The sequence below is a fragment of the Sminthopsis crassicaudata genome, chromosome 4 (assembly GCF_048593235.1).
Source record: "Sminthopsis crassicaudata isolate SCR6 chromosome 4, ASM4859323v1, whole genome shotgun sequence".
In the NCBI taxonomy this organism is placed as follows: domain Eukaryota; kingdom Metazoa; phylum Chordata; class Mammalia; order Dasyuromorphia; family Dasyuridae; genus Sminthopsis; species Sminthopsis crassicaudata.
Window position 1 is genome coordinate 242,163,306 of NC_133620.1, and position 24,431 is coordinate 242,187,736.

Consider the following 24,431-nt stretch of genomic DNA (forward strand, 5'->3'; position numbering starts at 1 on the left):
TTCTCAGCTTCTTCCTTTGTAATTACCGTGCAACATTTATCCCACAAAAAAAAAAAAAAAAAAAAAGTTTTTAAAGAGTGTATTCTAAAATATTTTCTAAGAGAACTCTATTGTGAATTTAGAACAAATCAATGCTCTTTTTTTATGTGACTATTGTCTCTTTATTCTTCATTGTCTCCTTATTTTTCTCCCACATCAAAAACTCAAAAATTTTAATTTAAAAGAATAAGAAGAAAAATACAAAATAGTTAACAATCATGTTTTTCTTGTATCAGCTAACAACAAAAAAAGGAAAGGAAAATAACAGTATGTCAAAAGTAGAGAAATAAATATCTTTAGATTTAATCAATATTGATAGTGTTTGGATTTCTCAGCTCATTTTACTGTATCATATATAAGATAAATGGAAGCAACATTAACCACAGCCATAAATTCTAGAAGCCACATAACCATCAAATTGATTACAATTTCCATGTTATATTATGAATACTTAAAAAATGCAAAGGATAAAAAGTGGGAAACCCCAGAAAAGCTATATCAAGTGTTCTTTAGAAGGTATATTTACTAGCAAGTTCAGAGGTGTATTATTGTTACATGTACAATTATTGTTTTATAACATAAACAACTCTTTGAAGTAGAAGAATAGGGGGCTGCTGAGGGAAATGATTAAAAATTGAGCACATTTTCACATAAATTTAAATCTTAATTGAAACATGCACTAATGTTATGAAGCTATCAAGACAATTCATTCCTTTCGTATCAATGACTCTCCATAAGGGGAAAATTACTCTTTTCTAGAAGACTGCCATTGGTCCATAAGAATGAGAGTATTGCATACTCTGGAGTTTATTTCTGTATCACTTCCACTGGCAAGTGCTAACATTCATAGATTGTCCCCTGGCTCACTGAAAAATATTTATACTTAATTTTTCTTCTACATGATTTGTTCAGCATTCAAAACATTAACAATTAAAAATGAAGTAACAAAAGTAATATGTTATATTAGATATATATTTTAAATATGTACAAAAATACATTTAAAAAGTATCTCTTTACCTGCTCTTAGATGTCCTACTACATCTGCTAGGCTACCCTTCTTTACTTTGGTGATGAAGGCACCAAGACGTCCTAAATCAGTCATTTTTCCTCCAACAACCTAGATAATCACAAGTTTGTAAGGTTCCAATTCTAATAATGCAGAAACAGAGGTTTATCAGTTAAACTATTACACTCTATATTAATTTAAAAATCATAGGAATTATTTTTATTATTTAGATGCTTCATAATATGAAATAAAATTGTTATTTGATTTTTATCAAATTCTTAGAAAAATCAAAACAATTTCTTAAGTTAAAAACAACAACAAAAAAAACCCCCAAGAATTTAGCATTTTGTTTTCCCAATGAAAAATCACCTTATGATAAATGATAGCTCTTTTTATTTGCTTCCTTCTAAGCAAAGCAAGTAATTTGTACAATGAAAAAAATCAACTCAGATCTTTTAAGTGGTCAAATAGTAATTGTCTAATTTACTATTTCTAGGTCTAGTTAATTTCTTTTCAATCCATTATTAGAGTATCAATTATTAATTGGATACTAATTGGTTTTTGTTTCTTTTCTTTTTGATCCAGATTTTTCGATTCTGAAGTATGGAGAACTTATAATGAAAAAAGTCCCTGTATAAATTCGGATTGACAATTCTCATACAATGTATAATTTTAGAGATTTATCTGGGTTGGGAGGTGTGCACTGAGAGATTAAATATATCTTTCCTAGGTCACTCAGCCAGTGGATATCAGAGGTAAGCCTTGGACTCATGTCTTCCTGACAAAAAAAAGGTTTGTCCTAGATCTGCCTCTATGCATTACTTCAGTATAATGTGCTTAGTAAATTGAATTGAACCATTTGTTGAAAATTACCTAAGATAGTAAAGGGTTTGATTGGATATTGGACTGCAGTCTGAGGTCCAATTTGTTCTGACACACACTAGCTGTGTGTGTGGCTACAGGCAAGGCATTTAACCTCTCAATTCCATGGGCAACACTTTAAAACTATAAATGTGTCTTTCTTATCATCATACAGATAATATGTGTTAGAAATAGAATTCAAAATCACATATTCAGTATTCTATAGATGTTTTCTATCCACTAAATCTGCTAATAATTCTTATAATTACCTGAATCACTAACTAAAAGTAAATCTTGCTTTAAAGTTATAGTGGTACTCCCCCTAAGCTTATTTCACAACCCTTCACCTCCTCAGAACTTCCAGATAATTTTTCTCCCCTTTCTTGGAATCAACTCTTCTCTGTCTTTGTCTCTCTCCCTCTCTCTATTTCCTAAATGCACATTCATCAATACTCAACAAGGAAATTGTGGTTATTTAAGTTATCTGGAGACTGGACCTCAACCAACTCCTCTCTCTTCTCTTAAAGGATATGACAGACCTCACCTTTAGTCTGACCACACTCAAGGAAACAACACTTAACTCAATGTGTCCAGATACCCTGAAGGCAAAGTTCAGGTGGAATTTCTAGTTGATTCTTTCTTATATAATCTCCGGCATCATTTCTTTCCCATAATCCTCCCTTCTACTATCATGGAGCTTTGGGCCCAGAAGTCTATTTCTCCCTAGGTCTTTCTCCACACCTTCTCTTCCTTCCTCTCTAATCCTAAAATAAGAACGGCTAGTTAAAATCTGATCATTATATACCTCACTCTAACTTGTCAATGTTTCTCCATAATACTACCAAGTTCTTTATATCTTCCTTTAAACATTGTACCACCACATAGCAACACACTTCTTTAAATTTCATATTTTTCCCCAAATATGGGAATTTAATGTTCCAATTTTGAGAACAAATAAGGAAATCTCCAAGATTCATACAGAAAATCTATTTTCCAGGAAAGTGACCTACTGAAATCCCAATTTTGCAGGAAGTGCTAACTATGTAATCCTCCCAATTATTATTATTATATTGGCTACATAAACAATTTATTGTATTTATGTGTGAGGAATAACAAAACATATAACTTCAAGAATATTGACTTTAAGACATCTCAATAATTATCTCTATGAATATGAGTTTTTACAATTGCATTTGATGAGCTATACATATATAGTTTATTCTAAAGATACTGATCATTTCCTACTGCCATAATCTGAGCCATCCTAAAAATTAAATTATTGAAAATTATTCTTCATACCACCTTCCTCAACCAGTATAACTATATGCTTTCTTCCCAATTATAGAATTGCTACTAATTGAAAGGTAAACACTAACTGACTAATTAATGTTTTCATGTTACCTGGAAAAATTTAATAAAACTGGAACTTGGACAATATTCTCTTTAACATTACATTATTAACTTTTTCCTGCCAAGATATGTTTGCTTTAAAATATTCTTAATTTCCTTTATTTTATTGCATTTTTAATGCATTCATGTACTAAAAGGAAATAAATTTTAAACTTCCTGTACATTTTGATATATAAAATAGACATATTTTTTCATCATAGAAAACAAAATTTGAGAAGGAACTTAAAAATTTTTTGCCAGAAATATTGAATAACCTAATTTATAATATATCTCAAAAGTTGCTTATAAAATGTATTTACAAGATACTTACTTTTAATCCTAGTAGTGCACCTGATTCTTTGGGCATGGTTGTTCTCTTGTTAAGAATAACTCGTCCAATTAATCGGTCACCCTCTTTAGATGGTTGCCACGTTACAGGATGCTATTAAAAGTGAGAATAAAAGAAAAAGTGGATATATTGATGGATTTTTCACACATGGAAAAAAATCAATATGATACATAGCACAGTATAATTGTGACTACCTCAATTAATTTTTTTTGTATAAGTAAAACTTGTTTCTAGGTTTATTAAAATTTGATTACATATTATTTACAGTAGACATTTATCAAACTCAATTTAATTAATGATCTCATTAACAGTATGACATGTTTGAAATGAAGTTACTCTAAATGTTTAAAACCTATCTTCTTTTCCAAGAAACACATTGATTTTTTACAATATTTTGCTTTATAGAGTTCATGAAACTAATGGATTAAATAACTGGAGCTAACTATTTAAGGACCTTCTTTTACTTTAAAATTTTGAAATCCAGAGTTTGGTAATAATGGTGTTGTTCAAAGCCACATACTTAGATCTCTTTAGTAAAATAATATAAAATTTCCTAACATACTAAAAATTTTATAATGAGACAAAACAATAGCAATATCTATATTAATAAGATCAAGGTTAATGATCAGCCAGAAGTTAATTGAAGTCTGAAAAGTCTATTTCACTCTATCACTTACCGAACTTATAGGAGATGTTTCCCTACTGGGCCACGTGGTAGGATCCAGCCAGTAATAATCCAAGTCACCTAAAGAACATAAGCAGAAAGACATGCGTACTTTCTCAAAGTGGAAAAGACACCAATATGTGTTGTTTCCTCTAGGTTTATTATTGTAATTACCTTAATTTTGTCCTCTTCCTTGACCCATAAAACTATGGTAATCTGGGAATACTGAGGTTTAGAAGATACTTGTACAAAGCAATATAAAAATTAGAGGAAAATAAGTTGACAGGGACTGCTACTAAGAATGGATTCAGTAATTGAAGCTTGGTTTCACTCTTATGGAATTGCCTCTATCCTATTAATTGAGATTATTGAAATGAATATTGAAAGTCAGACTCCCTATCTGATGCTTTTATCATCTATGACATCACTATCATTTTTTGAAGTTGTCCTGTCATTTCCAAATGCAACAGTTTCATATCATACTTATTTCTGGGAAGTATACATGATCCACCAATAAAAATAAAATGAAAATGATTTTTAAAAATACCCATGCCAATATTATCTTAGCATCTATTGAGATATTTTGAGATTCCCCATAAAGGGAATGAAGCACTTAAATATTTCATCATTAGAAGACCAATATTGAAAGAATATATGTGCAGGGTCTTAGTGTTTTTTGTTTGTTTATTTGCTTTTCTATGAGAAAAAAAAAAAGAAGAAAAGAAGATGAGATGAACAAAAGAAAAAGAAACTTGATAGAGAAGATTTTTTTTTTTTTTAAAGGAAGATTTTTTTCCCCCCCTGAGGCTGGGATTGAGTGACTTGCCCAGGGTCACACAGTTAGGAAGTGTTAAGTGTCTGAGACCAGATTTGAACTCCGGTCCTCCTGAATTCAAGGCTGGTGCTCTATCCACTGCACCATCAGCTGCCCCAAAGAAACTTGATAGAAAAAAACAAAAACAAAAACAAAAACAAAAACAAAACAAAAAAAATTGATAAGATAAAAATAATTTTAAATAAAAACATTTAAATTAAATTTTAAATATTTTAAATTAAAAATTATTGACCCAGTTTAAAAGGAAATAAAACTTAGGGACTTTTTTCAAGATCTCAAATAAGTATATAAGTGATATTTGTAAATAATGGGTCTCTTAGAGAAAGAAAAGCAGAAAAGAGCACATTGAATAATGTTGCTGGGAATTGTGTTTTGTGAAAACAAAACAAATCCATTAAGTATCAGATTAGTTCAATGAAGAAAATAGAGAGTCACACTGGAGCATGAGATACACCTGTTGGGATTCTTGACTAAATATTGGAAAGTATGTAAATCAGATTCCTTCATAGATCATGAAAAAGAAATTTTGGGAAGGATGGTATCAAAGATAGGAAATTATTTAAAAAGAAAAAGTAGTATCCACCTATCAAAAATATGTCCATTAAGAATCTCTAGCATATGGAGTTCCTATTTCAATGGATATTCCTACTTTTTTTACTTTAATGTATATGATATTTTAGAAGGCAAAAAAGAATGTTGTGTGTCGCATGATAATTCTAATAAATATTCATCAATATTATGTGGTATTATATTGCAAGACCATAAATAGCTAACTGCCAGGAACTGAATTGATATACAAAACATTCTACAAGATCATTATGTATTCAACCAACATTCTTTGTCCCATATATCTAGTATTCATAAAAATTCAAACTCTATACTATGTTGTTCCCAAGAACTGCAATTAAAATTTTTTCCTATAACATCACAGAGGAAATGAGTATCATCTAAAAGGAAGGTGTGACATGGAAGATAATTAAGTGTTTTTAATCAATTTTTTAAAAAAAAAATTTGTTTTTTCTAATTTGAAAATGCTAAATGTCCCCTTATCTTCAATATTAGGAAACCTTCATCATTTAAGACTTCATAGCTATAATAAGCACTAACAATTTTAGACATTTATCTAAAAACAAAATAGCATCATAGCTATTTTCATAATTTTATATAAAATTATGTATAAGTATAGACATATATAATACAATCCATTAAAATTTGATTTTTCTTGATTTTCTTTCACACAATATAATTACATTAAGTTCTCATGTGTGAACATTAGTAATTAGGAAAAATTTAGATAGACAGATAGATTATATACATACGGATATAAATATATTGCCATAAATTTCATAATAGAAATACTTTGGAAGGACTCACTCATAGATTTTGAGTCAAAAAGGATCTTAATGGTCACTGAATCTAAGTTCCTTTCTTTATAGATGAAGAAATGAGCCCAGAGAGCTTAATTGCTCAGTGTCCCACAGGTCATAAGAAACCAAGTAGGCATTTGAATACAGTTCCTCTGATTCCAGAATCAGTGCTCTTTATATTAGTATTACTAATGATAATTGCTAACTTTTCATAGCACCTGCTATATTCCTGGCACTATACTAAGTGCTTTAGGATATTATATTATTTGATATTTATAATAGACTTGGGAGAAGGGTACTATTATTACTGTGATTTTCTAGATGAGGAAACGGAAGTAAATAGAGACTAAGTGGTTTACCCAGAGTAACAGAGCTAGTTAAGTAGCTGTGGTTTGATCTGAATATGAAAAAAAAAATTACAGGATTTCTCAATAACTTATTTTAATATGTGCTCTCTGGGTAAAACTCCTTTAGATCACACCTGAAACCATGCTACAGCTCAAATTGATTCTCTTAATGAGTGAGTATTATGATAGGTAGGTGGTGCAGTGGACAGAGCAATGAACTTGAAATCAAGAAGACTATAGAAGGAAATGGCAAATCACTCTAGTATCTTTGCTTAGAAAACCCCAAAATAGGGTCACAAAGAGTCAGACATGACCAAAATAACTCAAGAATAACAACCATAAGTATGGCACCTAATCTTATACTTGTAAATATCTGTATCTTCATAGTCTAAATTAATTCTGTGTTGAACCTAGAAAAAGGTAGGAAATAAGAATTGATACAGGACCCACTATTTGACAGGTACGGGGCTAGTGGTTTGACATTTTTCTTAATCAAACTCACTAGTCTTACACCTTTCTCCCCTTTACAATCTAACTTTTGACTCTACAATTCATTGACAATGGCCTCCTTGTTTCTCTTCCCATGAGAAAATGCCTCATGTTTTTATCACTTGTGTTACCTGCCAAACATTCTCTTCCTCCTAATATCCATCCCCTGCTTTTTCCAGCTTCCTTCAAGTTCCAACTGAAATCACATCATTTATAAGAAGGCTTTCCAGATCCTCCCTAAACAGCTGCTTTCAACCTAAGATTTTATCTTCATCTTATCCTGGATATATCTTAATTTTATGAGGCTGATATCATGCTATATCTCCTAAAATGTGAGCTCCTTTAAAACAGAGGGTTTTCCCTTTCTTTGAATTTCATTGCTTAGCGCAGAACCTGGAACATAGTATTTACCTGATAAATGTCATTGACTTGACCTTGACTCTCCTCACTAATCATACTTATGATAGTTGTTATACATTTGTTACAAACTAAATACTTTTAAAAGCGATTTACTATGGCTTCAGAGCTCAGTGGATAGAGTGCTTAGCATCTATCCTGAGGAAACCTGAGTTCAAAGATGACCTTGAACACTTATTAGCAGTGTGACTCTAGGCAAGTCATTTAACTTCTGCTTGTCTTATAACTTTCTTTGTCAAGAAAACCTGTGGAAAGTGTAGTATCATAAAGAATCAGGCAGAACTGAACAACAAATAGCTTTAAATGGATAAACTTATACTTTTGTAGGTAGCCATTAAAAATAACACTCCTCAAAATGCACATTTAATATTAGCATCCAGAAGAGTTACTAAAGTGTAACCAGAATTTCTCATAGCAATTTCTGATAGATATTCTAATATCACCTATTAAATTATGAAATTTCTTTAATAAGTTTATATAAAGAAGTGATTCGACCTTAGATATCTGAATCTACAGTTTAATTTTTTGTTTAACTTATTGTAAATTTAAAGGAATCATTGACTTTCTGCGTGTCATTATAACCCATTTTCCTATGATTAATGATAAAAGGAAAAATGCATTTATACATTCAATACAATTTTTTCCTATAAGATTTAAATTTTCAAACCTCTAACACTTTCATTATCATATTTACAATGAGTAATTAATGCTATGGAACTCATAGTGGCATAATACACAAAATGATAAATGTACAGTGTAGGTTTATGAAATTCATATTAAAATATGAGTCTGGTATTCAATAAAATTATATAAGAACAAATTTATAATGACAATTAATATGAAATATGGGCAAAAATGAGTCTGATAGCTTCAACTTCAATAAACAACATTCAATAAAGCATTATATTTGACGATATTGTTTATAGTGAGTATTCAAAAAGCAGAAATGCCACTTAATGAATTATAAACATTATTGTTGACTTCTGCTAATAACTTTCAATGTTAGTTCCCTTATATTTGAATCTTTTGAGAAATTAAGAGAGCTGCAAAAAGAAATAGACAGCAAAACTATAATAGTGGGAAATCTCAACCTTGCACTCTCAGAATTAAATAAATCAAACCACAAAATAAATAAGAAAGAAATCAAAGAGGTAAATAGAATACTAGAAAAGTTTGATGTGATAGATCTTTGGTGAAAGCTAAATGGAGACAGAAAGGAGTACACTTTCTTCTCAGCAATTCATGGAACCTATACAAAAATTGATCATATACTAGGACATAAAAACCTCAAAATCAAATGCAGTAAGGCAGAAATAGTAAATGCATCCTTTTCAGACCACAATGCAATCAAAATTACATAAATAAAAAAAAAAGCCAAGTGAAAATAGACCAAAAAATAATTGGAAACTAAATAATCTTATACTAAAGAATGATTGGATAAAACAGCAAATCATAGACATAATTAATAACTTCACCCAAGAAAATGACAATAATGAGACATCATACCAAAATGTGTGGGATGCAGCCAAAGCAGTAATAAGGGGAAGTTTTATATCTCTAGAGGCCTACTTGCATAAAATAGAGAAAGAGAAGGTCAACAAATTGGGCTTACAACTAAAAATGGTAGAAAAGGAACAAATTAAAAACCCCCAGACAAACATGAACCTTGAAATTCTAAAAATAAAAGGTGAGATTAATAAAACTGAAAATAAAAAAAAAACTATTGAATTATTTAATAAAACTAAGAGTTGGTTCTATGAAAAAACCAACAAAATAGACAAACCCTTAGTAAATCTGATTAAAAAAAGGAAAGAGGAAAAGCAAATTGTTAGTCTTAAAAATGAAAAGGGAGAACTCACTACTAATGAAAAGGAAATTAGAACAATAGTTAGGAGCTACTTTGCTCAACTTTATGACAATAAATTCAATACTTAAATGAAATGGAAGAATACCTTCAAAAATATAGCTTGCCCAGATTAACAGAGGAAGAAGTAAATAGTCCAAATAGTCCCATTTCAGAAAAAGAAATAGAACAAGCTATTAACCAATTGCCTAAGAAAAATCCCCAGGACCAAATGGATTTACATGTGAATTCTACCAAACATTTAAAGAACAACTAACTCCAATGCTATGTAAACTATTTGGAAAAATAGGGATTAAAGGACTCCTACCAAATTCCTTTTATGACACAGACATGGTACTGATACCTAAACCAGGTAGGCTGAAAACAGAGAAAGAAAATTATAGACTCCAAAATGAATATTGATGCTAAAATCTTAAATAAAATATTAGCAAAAATACTACAGAAAATCATCCCCAGGATAATACACTATGACCAAGTGGGAATTATACCAGGAATGCAGGGCTGGTTCGATATTAGGAAAACTATTATCATAATCGACTATATCAATAACCAAATGAACAAAAACCATATTATCATCTCAATAGATGCAGAAAAAGCATTTGATAAAATCCAATATCCATTCCTACTAAAAACACTTGAGAGTATAGAAATAAATGGACTATTCCTTAAAATAATCAGGAACATATATTTAAAACTGTCAGTAAACATTATATCTAATGGCAATAAACTGGAACCTTTCCCAGTAAGATCAGGAGTGAAACAAGGTTGCCCACTATTACCATTACTATTCAATATTGTACAAGAAATGTAAGCCTCAGCAATAAGAGCTGAGAAAGAGATTCAAGGAATTAGAGTAGGTAATGAGGAAATCAAACTATCACTCTTTGCAGATGGCATGATGGTATACTTAGAGAACCCCAAAGACTCTGCTAAAAAGCTATTAGAAATAATTCAGAACTTTAGCAAAGTTGCAGGATACAAAAATAAATCCACATAAATCCTCAGCATATTTATACATTACCAACACAATCTAACAGCAAGAGATACAAAGAGAAATTCCATTCAAAATAACTGTTGATAGTATAAAATATTTGGGAATAGTCAGGAATTATATTAGCAAAATTACAAAACACTTGCCACAAAAATAAAGTCAGATTTAAATAATTGGAAAGACATTAAGTGCTCTTGGATAGGCCAAGAGAATATAATCAAGGTGACAATACTTCCTAAACTAATCTATTTATTTAGTGCTATACCAATCAGACTCCCAAGAAACTATTTTAATGACCTAGAAAAAATAACAACAAAATTCATATGGAAGAACAAAAGGTCGAGAATTTCAAGGGAAGTAATGAAAAAAACATCAAATTAAGGTGGCCTTGCTGTACCTGATCTAGAACTGTATTATAAAGCAACAGTCACCAAAACCATTTGGTATTGGCTAAGAAATAGAGTAGTTGATCAGTGGAATAGGTTAGTTCCATAGGACAAGATAGTGAATACAAATAGCAACCTAGTGTTTGACAAACCCAAAGATCCCAACTTTTGAGCTAAGAATTCATTATTTGACAAAACTTCTGGAAAAACTGGAAATTAGTATGGCAGAAACTAGTCATGGATCCACACTTAACACCACATACTAAGATAAGATCAAAATGGGTCCATGATTTAGGCATAAAGAACGAGATCATAAATAAATTAGAGGAACATAGGATAGTTTACCTTTCAGACTTGTGGAGGAGGAAGGAATTTGTGTCCAAAGGAGAACTAGAGATCATTATTGATCACAAAATAGGAAATTTTGATTACGTCAAATTAAAAAGCTTTTGTACAAACAAAACTAATGCAAACAAGATTAGAAGGGAAGTAACAAATTGTAAAAACATTTTATAGTTAAAGTTTCTGATAAAGGCCTCATCTCCAAAATATACAGAGAATTGACTCTAATTTATAAGAAATCAAGCCATTCTCCAATTGATAAATGGTCAAAGGATATGAACAGACAATTTTCAGATGATGAAATTGAAATTATTTCCACTCATGAAAGAGTGTTCGAAATCACTATTGACCAGAGAAATGCAAATTAAGACAACTCTGAGATACCACTATATACCTGTCAGATTGGCTAAGATGACAGGAACAAATAATGATGAATGTTGGAGGGGATGTGGGAAAACTGGGACATTGATGCATTGTTGGTGGAGCTGTGAAAGAATCCAACCATTCTGGAGAGCAATCTGGAATTATGCCCAAAAAGTTATCAAGCTCTGCATACCCTTTCATCTAGCAGTGCTACTACCGTGCTTATATCCCAAGGAAATACTAAAGAAGGGAAAGGGACCTGTATGTGCCAAAATGTTTGTGGCAGCCCTTTTTGTAGTGGCTAGATATTGGAAAATGAATGGATGGCCATCAATTGGAGAATGGTTGGGTAAATCATGGTGCATGAATGTTATGGAATATTATTATTCTGTAAGAAATGACCAACAGGATGAAGACAGAGAGGCTTGGAGAGACTTACATTGACTGATGTTGCATTAAATGAGCAGAACTAGGAGATCATTATACACTTCAACAACAATACTATATGAGGATGTATTCTGATGGACGTGGATATCTTCAACATAGAGAAGAGCTAATCCAATTCCAATTGATCAATGATGGACAGAATCATCTACACCCAGAGAAAGAACACTGGGAAATGAGTGTAAACTGTTAGCATCTTTTATTTTTCTCCCCAGGTTATTTATACCTTCTGAATCCAATTCTTCCATTGCAACAAGAACAACAACAACAAAATTTGGTTCTGCACATATATAGTGTACTTAGGATATACTATAACATATTTAATATGTATGGGAATGCCTGCCATCTAGGGGAGGGGGTGGAGGGAAGGAGGAGAAAAATTCAGAAAAGAAAGGAGTACAAGGGATAATGTTGTAAAAAATTACCTATGCATATGTACTGTCAAAAATGTTATAATTATAAAATTAATTTTAAAAAAAGAAAAAGAAAATGATTGGATCAATTCACAAATCAAGGAAAAAAAATCATTGGATCCTTCCCTGCTGCCCATAAACATGACCAGGTTCCCCCCCCCCCCCATACCATCCTTAAAAATTTCACACTTCAATATGCTATTATCTTAAGATGTCATCCTATGTTTTGTCTCTTTTTCATAAAATGCCAGAAAGGGTTGTTTAAAATCAATGTCCTGTTTTAAAATTCCCATTCCATAACCCTTTGCCAATTATCTTCTCACTCTACTATTCAACTGAAACTGCTCTAAGATTACCAAAAAAAAATTCATAACTGCTAAATTAATAACTTTTTAAAAATAAATTGATATTTTATTCAACCTCTTTTGATACTGTTCATCACCCTTTAAACTACTGTATATACTCCACCTATTGAATTCTATCACTTTATTCTATTTTTATTCTATCTGATCATTCCTTTTCTTCTCTTTGGATGGTCCATATTTTCCTCTTTTTTATATCACTAACATTTAGCACAGTAGTTGGCACACAGTAACTGTTTAATAAAGGCTTGCTTACTGACTCATCTAAATTAAGTTTGACTATTCTGCAAGGTAATACCCAGGGACCCCTTCTATTCTTTCTTGGGAATCTAAGTATCTCCCTACTGTTGAATTAGCATTTCTATGCATGTTTCCCCAATCTATATATGCTAGTCTAATCTTTCCTCTGAATTTCAGATCCATGCTTATTACAAATTGCATGCCAGACACATCTACATGGAAATTCCATAGTTTTCTCAAACTCAATATAAAACAGAAAGAAAATACACTATTTTCTCTAAAATCTCTAATTCTATTCTCAGAAGGTTATCACTATTTTTTCAGTCATCCAGTTTTGCATGCTCAGCATCATTTTTGACTGTTCTTCCTCATTTTCTGTATATAATTAACCACTAAGTTTTACTACTTCTATCTTCACAATTTTACTTATCTCCATTCAAATGCATTTTTGTCTATCAATCAATCAATGATCATTTGTTAAGGATTTAGTATATATCATATATTGTGCTAAGTATTCAAAATATGAAAGGCAAAAAATAGCCACTGTCCTAAAGAATGTACATCCTAATGAGGAAAAAAGTTATTGCAATCCCAATAATACACGTGTGTGTGTGTGTGTGTGTGTGTGTGTGTGTGTGTGTGAGAGAGAGAGAGAGAGAGAGAGAGAGAGAGAGAGAGAGAGAGAGAGAGAGAGAGAGAAAGAGTGAGTTGTATATCTGGCACTAGTCTCTCTTCTGACCTATACTCTCATATTATAAGTTGCCTTTAGACATATGGAACTGGATATCCAGTCCACATCTGAAACTCAGTATGATGAAATAGAACTAATTGTCTTCTTCCTAACCCACACTTCTCAATACTTATGAATTTCCCTGTTATAATTTAAGGAATCACCTTCTTTCTGGTAACCCTGGCATAAAACCATGATATAATCCTTCACTTTTCACTCTTTATTGCCCTACATAGTCTATTTATCCTGAGTATTATAATTCCCACCTTTGATAAGGAGGAGGTAGAAAGTAATCTGAGAAAGGAAAAGATTAGTAACTACTGGTGTTGAGGAAACCCCAAAACTCTTTAAAACCTCCTGACTCTGCCTCAGGGAAGGGACTCCACCCAGCCCAAACAATTTCATCCTTATCTGCTTATCTGGCTAATCTTTTTTTTTTTTTTTTTTTTTTTCCTGAGGCTGGGGTTAAGTGATTTGCCCAGGGTCACACAGCTAGGAAGTGTTAAGTGTCTGAGACCAAATTAGAAGTAGGGTCCTCCTGAATTCAAGGCTGGTGCTCTATCCACTTTGCCACCTAGCTGCCCCCTATCTGGCTAATCCCAAAACCCATTGAATTCTATTCAAATTTTAACCCTGGCTTGTTAGGATTACTAAGTGAGAACTGAGGTTGTCTGGACAGTGACAAGGTGAGAATTCAGGTTTTCTGGACAATTACAAGGTGAGAACTCAGGTTGACTTGATAGAGGGGGCAAGCTCATTGGCTGGGGTGGTTCTTCCCAGAAGCCCTTGCATTATCCCACGCCCATTCTCTGGGAGAATAAAAGAGAGGACTCTCAGAGAAAGAAGAAGACTCTCTGCATTACATCAGGCCTGACGGGGCTCTCTGCAGGAAGGGAAGTCACTTCTAAGGACAAGAGTTAACAGCAACTGCCTGGGGACAACGGTTCACTACTGGAAGAAGAATCTGTCTTAAAGATTTGAGTAGACACAGCAGATCTCTTCCCAGAGAGCGATCCGGCAGCTTCTAGAGACAACAGCTCGCTACAGTTGGCGTCCACACGTGGGGCAAGGACATTTGCTTATCCTGACAAGAGGAGCTAGACCAGACCTTCGCAATTTGGCGCCCGAACAGGGACAGACACAGTCCTGATTCCAGTGGAAAAGCTTCCGATCTAGATCTCAGTCTCTCTGACCCAGAACCGTGAGTAATGAGGAAACTTTGTTAAAGATTAAGTGAGCGTGCTAATAGATAAATAAGGAACTTAACTTGTTAAGGGCTAAACCAGGAATCTCTTATAGCTGAAATGGGGCAGATGTTAGCTAAATTCAATCCCTGGACCTCAGCCGACTCAACCCCAGCCCCAGAAGCAACCTCAGCTCCACCCCCATTCAGGAGTGGTACTATAGAGAGTATAATCAACATAATTGAGGAGCAGAGTTTACTTGTAACCTGGGTACAGATTGCTAAACTCTTGGCTGCATTAAGACGCACATCCCCTTGGTTCTTAGAGGAAGAAAAGATAGATGTAGATAAATGGAAGCTAGTGGGATATGAAATGAAAGAATTTCAAGCAAAAAATGGGCCTCGTTCAATTTCTGCTGAAGTATTTTATATCTACAACATAGTTCAATTAGCCTTAAACTATCAAGCAAGTTGTAGGAGAAGGAAAAGTTTTAAAAATGAACAGAGGAGGAAGTGTGAGGAAAAAAGGAAAGATCAAGATCTTTCCCTAGAGCAAGAGGATTTAAATGAGGAATTATGGTATGATTCTTTTGAAGAAGCTTCAACCCTACCTAGAGAACAGATTATTGACAGGCCCACATCAACCCCACCTTCAGAGATGGAGGAAGAAAGAGGGGAAGAGGCAGAAACACAAACAGAATTGCCTGTGAAGAAGCCTAAGCCTATGACAAGATTAGAAAAAGCATTGGTTAAAGCTAAGAGAGAAGGACAGGATATAAGTGATTTTATACATGCATATCCTGTGATTGAAAATACTGACTCTGTAGGTAAAAAAAGGAGAAGATATGCACCTTTAGATTTGAATAAAATTAAGGATTTGAAAAAAGGTTGTACCCTTTATGGGGCTACATCAGCTTATGTCAAAATGTTACTAGATGGTTTGTCTTATGAAGTCCTAACCCCGAATGATTGGAAATCCATAGCAAGGACATGTCTGGAACCTGGAGAAAATTTATTATGGCTTGCGGAATTTCATGAATTATGTAAAATTCAAGTCAGATGCAATTTGGAAATAGGAGTTAACACACAATTCACTTTTGAGCACTTAGCTGGTGAAGGTCAGTATGGAGAGAATTCGGAACAGATTAATTATACCATGACAATATATGAGCAAATTGCTAAGGCTGCAATAAAAGCTTGGGGTGTCCTTCCTGGACAGAAAGATCGTGGAGAGGCTTTCACTAAAATACAGCAAGGTCCCAATGAACCTTTTGCAGATTTTGTGGGACGTTTGCAAACTGCTGTCAAAAGAACTATTGGAGAAAATTCAGCTACAGAAATAATGACCAGACATCTGGCTAAGGAAAATGCCAACGAGATTTGCAAAAGAATTATATGGGGATTAGACAAAGATGCTCCTTTAGAGGAGATCATAAGACGCTGTGCTACAGTGGGAACAAATGCTTTTTACACCCGGACAATGATGAATGTGGAAAGACAGGGTCCCTCATGGCAAGGGCCTTCTAGAGAAACTCGGCGATGTTTTCAATGTGGAAAAATTGGACATCTAAGAGCTCAGTGTAGGTATGGAGATACAGTGAGAAGACAGGGTGAGAGAAGACCTAAAACCCCATGTCCAAAATGCAACAGAGGACTCCATTGGGCATCAGAGTGTAAACTAATTCAGGGAAATAGGATGAGGGGCCCAGATCCAGGGCCCCAGGCAAAAAAGACTTGGGGCATGATGGCAGCTGATGTTACACCTAAAGAGCCTTTAGAAGGTCAGGACTCTGATTTGATCAACCAGCAGAAAAGCAATCACATGGTAGAAAGGGATTACCTGATAAGTGAGCCAAAAGGCAATCAGATTGCAAAAATGGATTACACTTGGGGAGAATACAGGCCTTTTAAACCAACAGGGCTGTGCCCAGTGCAAACAACTCCAATGTAATTTTCAGATGATGAGAAGAGATTTAGAAAGTGGTAAATAGAAGGAAATTAGATAGGTTAACTGCCTGGGGGAGAGGGTTTGCTTGTATTTCTTCAGCAGGAGAAGGAATCAGATGGGTGCCAACAAGTCATATTCGCCTTGTCCATCAGAGAGAGACAGAAAAAGAGAAAGACCTCAAAATAAAGGAGAAGATCTAAGAAACATCTGACACTGAAAGAGCATGGATAATAAGAAGACTGTTAAAGAACTTAAAAACCAGCAGGAATCATTGGACTTCCTCACACAAGATGAGAATAATGGACAATGGACTTATGGACATTTATAAATTTTCAATTTATGATTATGATTATGTTAAATACTTCTAGCATGTGTTATGTTACTATGTTACTATATGCTTATGTAATTTATGTAATTATCTGTAATACTTCCCATATTGATGGATTTATGTTTCAAGGTCATTTATGTAATTATCTGTAATACTTCCCATATTGATGGATTTATGTTTCAAGGTCATGACTGTCCTATGTTCTAAATCAAAAGAAAGGGGGAGATGTTAGGATTACTAAGTGAGAACTGAGGTTGTCTGGACAGTGACAAGGTGAGAATTCAGGTTTTCTGGACAATTACAAGGTGAGAACTCAGGTTGACTTGATAGAGGGGGCAAGCTCATTGGCTGGGGTGGTTCTTCCCAGAAGCCCTTGCATTATCCCACGCCCATTCTCTGGGAGAATAAAAGAGAGGACTCTCAGAGAAAGAAGAAGACTCTCTGCATTACATCAGGCCTGACGGGGCTCTCTGCAGGAAGGGAAGTCACTTCTAAGGACAAGAGTTAACAGCAACTGCCTGGGGACAACGGTTCACTACTGGAAGAAGAATCTGTCTTAAAGATTTGAGTAGACACAGCAGATCTCTTCCCAGAGAGCGATCCGGCAGCTTCTAGAGACAACAGCTCGCTACACTGGCTGAAACTCAAGCCTGAAGCCAACCAGGGACTCCACACATGAGCCCCTTCAAATTGTCCAAAGCCCCCTGTTATGAAAAGAGCCAAACTGGAGTCCACTCTTTGCAGAGGTCCTAAACATGGCATCCTTACACCAGCCATGTCAAAGGATTTCTGCCCACTGAAACTCTGGTTCTGGTGCCCTTTATCTCTACCTTCAACTTTACTAACTAGACTTTACTTCCAAACCCCATAATAAACCTCTTATGAATCTAGGTTTTCAGGTCTGTAAATTCCTTTACAGAGGACTCTTGTGCCACTACTAGACCTCATTTAACTCTATATCCTTGTGCTGAATCCAAAGGGGTTGCAGGGGAGCTTTATTTGACTCCTTGTACCCCAAACCTGCCACTAGACCTCAACTAAACCTAATTTCATTTAGGTATCCCTTATCTAGTTCTCATCACTGAAACTCCCAAAAGCCTTCTTTAAAAAAGCAGGATTTGTACTGAATTTTGAGGGAGGTTGGCGTAACTAAGAGTTGGAAGTGAGGAAGCAGAAAATTTCTTTATGAGAGACAATAAAAGAAAAAGGTACATAAATGAGAATTGAATAGGCTGATGTCATTGAATTATAGAGTGAATTTAAGTGAATAAAATATAAAAAGATGTGAAAGATAGGAAAGATCATTGTTGGGAATAATGTCAAATGTCAAAGAGAGAATATTTGTCTTGAAAGTAATTTGGAGCAATTAAAGCTCAATTAAGGATGGTGTGTGGGTGGAGTGACATGGTCAGAATATGCTTCATAAAAAATTGACCTTGGAAGAGAAGTGAAGGATGGATTGAAGTTACTTTTTACCAGAGAGACTAGAAAGAAGTCAATAATTCTGGTGTGTGGTGGTAAGAATAAGAAATAAATGAGAAATTCTGTAAAAATGCAAATGAAAAGATATGACAACTTTTTTTTTTTTTTTTTTTTTTTTTTTTTTTTTTGTATTAAGAGTAAAGAATCATGCATAACAACAAGATTTGAGGCCTGGATGATATAGTGGATGTGGTTCCCTAGAAAGAAGAAAATCACAGGAAAATTGAGAAAGAAGAGAGGAGTATTGATATGTATATAAGGGGAAGACAAATTATATTCTGTTTTTGACGTCTTGAGTTTCAGTTATGTACAAGTCATACAATTCTACATGTCGGAAAGGCAGTTCGTAACGTGATCAAAAGTCAAGAGAGATACTAGTATCATATAGATAGATAGATAGATAGATAGATAGATAGATCTGAGAATCATTTAATTAAACTTATATAAGTGCACAAGATCACTAAGATAGAGGACATAGAACAAAAATAAAAATAAAGTCTAGGACATAGCCTTTTGAGGAAACCAAAGTAAATGGACATAATTGGATGAAGAATCACCAAAGGAAACTGATGAGTACTCATATAAAGAAGCACTTACAGAAATAGGAAGAGAATCAGTAGAGAACGCTCTTAATAGGAACCTAGAAAAGAGGCAGACCAGAAGTAAAAAGTGATCAACTGCTTCATAATATAGTAAAAAGGTCAAGAATGATGAGGATTGAGAAAAGACTTTTTTTTTCTTTTCTTTTTTCTTTTTTTTTTTTTTTTTGTTTTGTTTTGTTTTGTTTTCTTTTGTTTTCTTTTGTTTTGCAACTTTGGAAAGAACAATTCAGTTTAGGCATGAATAAGTACATAAGGTAGACAAGAAAAGATTTAGCCGAGTGAGAGGAGAGGAAGTAAAGGCAATCAATGTAGATGACTATAGATTTGCTAAGAATAAGAAAAGAGATTTGGTAATAGTAGAATCCAGTGAGTGTATTTTAATGAGGAGAGATTCAAAGGAATGCAAAGAAGGATTCAGTAGACAAGGAGAGACTGATGATGGATCATAGTAAATTCAAACTGCTAAAAGAGATGAGTGGAGATAAAATCAAGGATGCTTGTAGGGGCTTAGTTTTGGCAAGGAAAAGGACCATCTAAGACAAGAGAGAAAGAAGAGGTAATGGGAAAAAATATAAGAAATGTTGTAAGATGAGGAGAAGAGAAAGAAACCTTTGCAAATAGTCTTTTTTTTTTTTTCCTTTTTTCCTATGAAATACTTGCGAGATCCAAAGCTAAATGTGTGCAAGAGGTGCCATGGGAGGCTTAAAGATAGAGCAGAAGGTTTGGAAGAGTCATTTGGAGAATGGATGTGGAAATATTGGAAGAATATAATGTTTGTCTTAATTCAGTAAGGGTCCAATTGAAATTAGATAAGAAATTTGTAGTTCACCCAATCAGCTCAGTTTTGGGGTTTCTTCCAACTTAATTTAGTACCATATAAATAGGAGAAAGACAATAGAGGGTCATGATAATCTAAGGTTCAGATTTGGTAATTCATGATATACAAGAGAACCAGGAGGCAAGGAATGTAAGAGTAGAAAATATAGAATAAATTGATACAAAGAGTATAGGGAAGGCAGGAGAGTCCATGCAGGCAGTATGTATATATATATATATATGCCTACAAAGTAATAGATAAATAAAACAGAAAAGCTTTCATCACATTTTGATTGAATTATGGCAAAAGCCTTCTAATTGGTCTTCCTGCTCCCTGAAACCTGTTAAAGACCTTAGCTTAAAAAGGAAAGGTCTCCCATTTCATCCAGAGCCATTTCTAGTACTCCTGATCAATATCTAACCACTAGACCCAGATGGTTCTGAAGGAAAAAGTGAGGCAGGTGACCTTGCACAGCCCTATCCCTCACTTAAATCCAATGTATTTGCATGTCATGGCATCGCCTCCCAGATGTCAAGGTCCTCTTCGAGAACAAAGGACAAACAACAAACTTCTTCAATCCTTTTTCTAAAATGATATTACTCAAACATACATCTAACCAAAATACTTTTCAATCAATAAACATTTATGAAGTACCTATGTACCCAACACTGTACTAATCACTGGGGATACACAAAGATACAAAAGACAAGACCTGCTTTGAAGAAGTTTACAACCTAATGGAAAATGTACAATATAATAGGGAGAAAGGGTAGCTAGGAGACACAATGAATAAAGTGCCAGGCCTGGAGTTAGGAAGACTTGTCTTCTTAGTTCAAATCTGGCCTCAGACACTAGCTATGTTACCTTGTACAAGTCACTTAACCCTGTTTGCCTCAGTTTCTGTAAAATGAGTTGAAGAAGGAATGAAAAATCATTTCAATGTTTTTGACAAGAAAACCTCAAATCAGATCCTTGAAGGCAAGGGACTATTTTTTTTTAATCTTTTTGTTTCTAGACCAAGCACAAGGCATGTACATAGTCAGCAGCTAATGAAAGCTTATTAAAATTAATTGAATCAGGCAAATATTCTTAAAGGGGATTTGGTTCTTTCCCAAGAAAACTGTAATATATCCACTTTGGATTTAGTTATTTATACATGACATAAAAATGATTTCTATGATTTAAAAATTGATAGCTTAAGCCTTACATTTGTCCCTAGAAGATAACATATCTCATAAGGACACAGCCACCATCAAATAAACAAAAGTACCAACATAATAATAATATTTACCAATAAAATAACTAAGAATAATAATAATTAAAATTTGCATTGCAAAATTTGTGATTACCAAGAATTATATGAAGGAAAATTAATTCTTCTGGAAGTTTCACATGTCAGATGTAGATTTAGCTAATATCTATCAAATGAGTAGAGCCAAATGTAATATATATTTAAGGTAGAAGTAGTGAAAACATACCCACCAAACATAGAGCAATTATGGAAATGCTAAAGTTTCTCATCATTAAGAGAAGAGGTTCTATTATTTGAGTAATTAATCAATCAACAAACAATTTTTAAGTGCCAGCTATGCACCAGATACAAAGCTAGGTACTAGAGATAGAAATATGAAACAGTTCCTGCTCTCTGGGAGCTTACATTCTAAATCTGTGGGATAGATTCTATTGTCAAATTCAAAACAAAAGGAATATCATAAGGGATTTAATAAAGTTTATCTGTTTACATTCCTATATGGGAGGATGATACTTATAACTCATTAGAATTTTTTCATTATTATGGCAGTTAGAAAGAGTATATATAGAAAGAGGGAACAGGTATGAGATGAATATGAAAACATAATATCTAAAAAAATTAAGAGGTGAGAGAAGAATGTAATGGAAGAAAGAGAAAGAGAAAAGTAGAATGGTATAAATTATCTGCTATAAAAGACATAACAAAAAGTTTTTACAGTTGAGAGGAAGAAGGGAAGGGAAGGGGTAGTGAGTAAACCTTTCATTAGAATTAGCTTAAAGACTAAATAGCATACAAATCAATATAGGTATAAAAATCTATTGTATCCTACAGGAAAGGACGTATGGGAAGAGAGGAGGGTAAAAGAATAGAGGGCACATTGGGAGAAAGAGTGGTCAGTAGGAAAAAACCTTTTTAGAAGGGACAGGATGAAAGAAGAGAAATAATAGAATAATACAGTTAGCAATAGCCATTGTGAAAAGAATTTTGAAGCAAGCTTCTCTGATAAGGTCTCATTTCTCAAAACACATGGGAACCAAATCAAATTTATAAAAAGTAAGAGTCATACCCCAATTAGCAAATGATCAAAAGATATGAACTATACCCCAAAATTATAAAATCATGCATATTCTTTGATCTACAATAATACTACTAAACATGAATCCCAAAAGAGATTTTTTAAAAAGGAAAAGGGCTTATATGTATATGTATATTTATAGCAGCTTTCTTCTCAGGGCAATAAAATGGAAAGTAGGGGCATGCCTAACGATTGGGGAATGGCTGAATAAATTGTATATGTGATCAGAATGGAATATTATTATGTGAGAAATGATGAGTAGGATTATTTCAGAAAAACCTGGAAAGTCTTCCATGAACTCAAGCAAAGTGAAATTTATGATACAAAGTAACCTGGGATGTTCAGCTGTTAATGATTTTGCTATTCTCTTAATACAATAATCTATGACTATTCTAAAGGACTTATTATTACCAAAAAAATATCCATACCCAGAGAAATAACTGATTGTGTCTGAATATTGATTGAACCAATCTCTCCTGTCTCTGTAATTAAGAGTGAAATGTCACAGGATAGAAAATTGGCATCATAATCAGAATCACTTGGATTCTATTTCTACCTCTGACCTAAAATGGTTATGGGAATCAGGGTAAAAATATAATAGTTTAGTTCTGTAGACATCATAAAGCAGAAGTCAGTCTACGTTGGTAAAGGGAGCTTCCTTTCTGAGATTTCTGGTTAAAAAAAAATCTAGTAAAGAAAAAACAGATCTGGTTTAAAAAAAAAAAAAAAAGTCTGAATTGTCCTGACTTTACCTTAAGCTCCTACCAATTTGTCAATGACAAAGATATTTGGTGATGGTAGTGATAGTCCTGGTGATGGTGAGATGGTGATAATGTTGATGTTCCTGAAAATAAACATCAGTACATATTAAGGCATATGTTTAGCTCTTTTTTTCAATCTAAAATGAATGTAAAGTCTTTGTCTACCTCTTTATGAAGTGGGTGATGGCACCTGTCTATTTCTAAAAATCTAAAATCTAAAAATCTAAATCTAAAAATCCCAACTCTCCTACAATGTGATATAGAATTTTAATATAGTTTCTAATTACTTCTTTGGTGCTTGGGAGTGTTTCACATAGTTCATGGACAAAGAAAAACATAGAGAGAGAGTTTCCTGTTAAGAGCTGTGTTTTTTGACCTGAAAGGGCAACTTATGCTCAACGCATTTATCCCTATAACCCCTCCTCCCCCAAAAAATTAACTTATATTTCCTTTGTCCATATTTTGTAATATATATATATATATATATACATACATATATATATATAGAAACATACACACACACACACACACACACACACACACACATATATTTTCCATCAGTAGAATATAAGCTCCTTGAGGACTGAAACTGTTTTCTTTTTTGTTCTTCCCCTAGCAACTATAACAAATGCTTATCAAGTTGAACTGCATTGAAGAATTAAGGACTTTGAACTTTTTAGAGTAATATATAACTTTTTTTTTCTATTTCCCTATGTATCCATTATCAAAAAGCATTGAGGAAATAGGGCAAGCTTGTCTTTGGTACATGAGTGCTGATTCCAATTTAGCACACATCAATATGAATATTAATCAGGCTGTCCAAGCACTTAGCATATTATTTCACATAGTAAGTAGCATATGACACAAAAAGCTATTTCAACAAAAAGAGGAACAGTCTATTCTCAGTGCCATATTTAGAGTTACAACATGGATAGCCTTGAGAATTAGACATGATCTACAGTATAGATGGAGAACAACTAGGTGGCATAGTGGATAGAACACAAGTAGTAGAGTTAGGAAGACTCATCTTCAAATCTGGACTTAGACTCATTAGCTGTGTGACTGGGCAAGTCGCTTAACCCTGT

At 33.5% G+C, this 24,431-nt stretch overlaps 1 protein-coding gene across 46 annotated transcripts in view; it reads right to left on the minus strand.

Annotated features, from left to right (window-relative positions):
* Positions 1-24,431, minus strand: part of RIMS1 (regulating synaptic membrane exocytosis 1) — a 621,810-nt gene that overhangs the window by 238,925 nt on the left and 358,454 nt on the right. For 45 of the 46 annotated variants that reach the window (XM_074310533.1, XM_074310539.1, XM_074310538.1 and 42 more), the window contains 3 exons: positions 4,322-4,389; positions 3,627-3,737; positions 1,057-1,156 (listed from right to left, as the gene is read on the minus strand). In XM_074310533.1, the coding sequence (XP_074166634.1) occupies positions 1,057-1,156; positions 3,627-3,737; positions 4,322-4,389 (279 nt within the window). Of the gene's footprint in view, positions 1-1,056; positions 1,157-3,626; positions 3,738-4,321; positions 4,390-24,431 lie in introns of those variants that run through there. The other variant, XM_074310548.1, reaches the window with a different exon arrangement.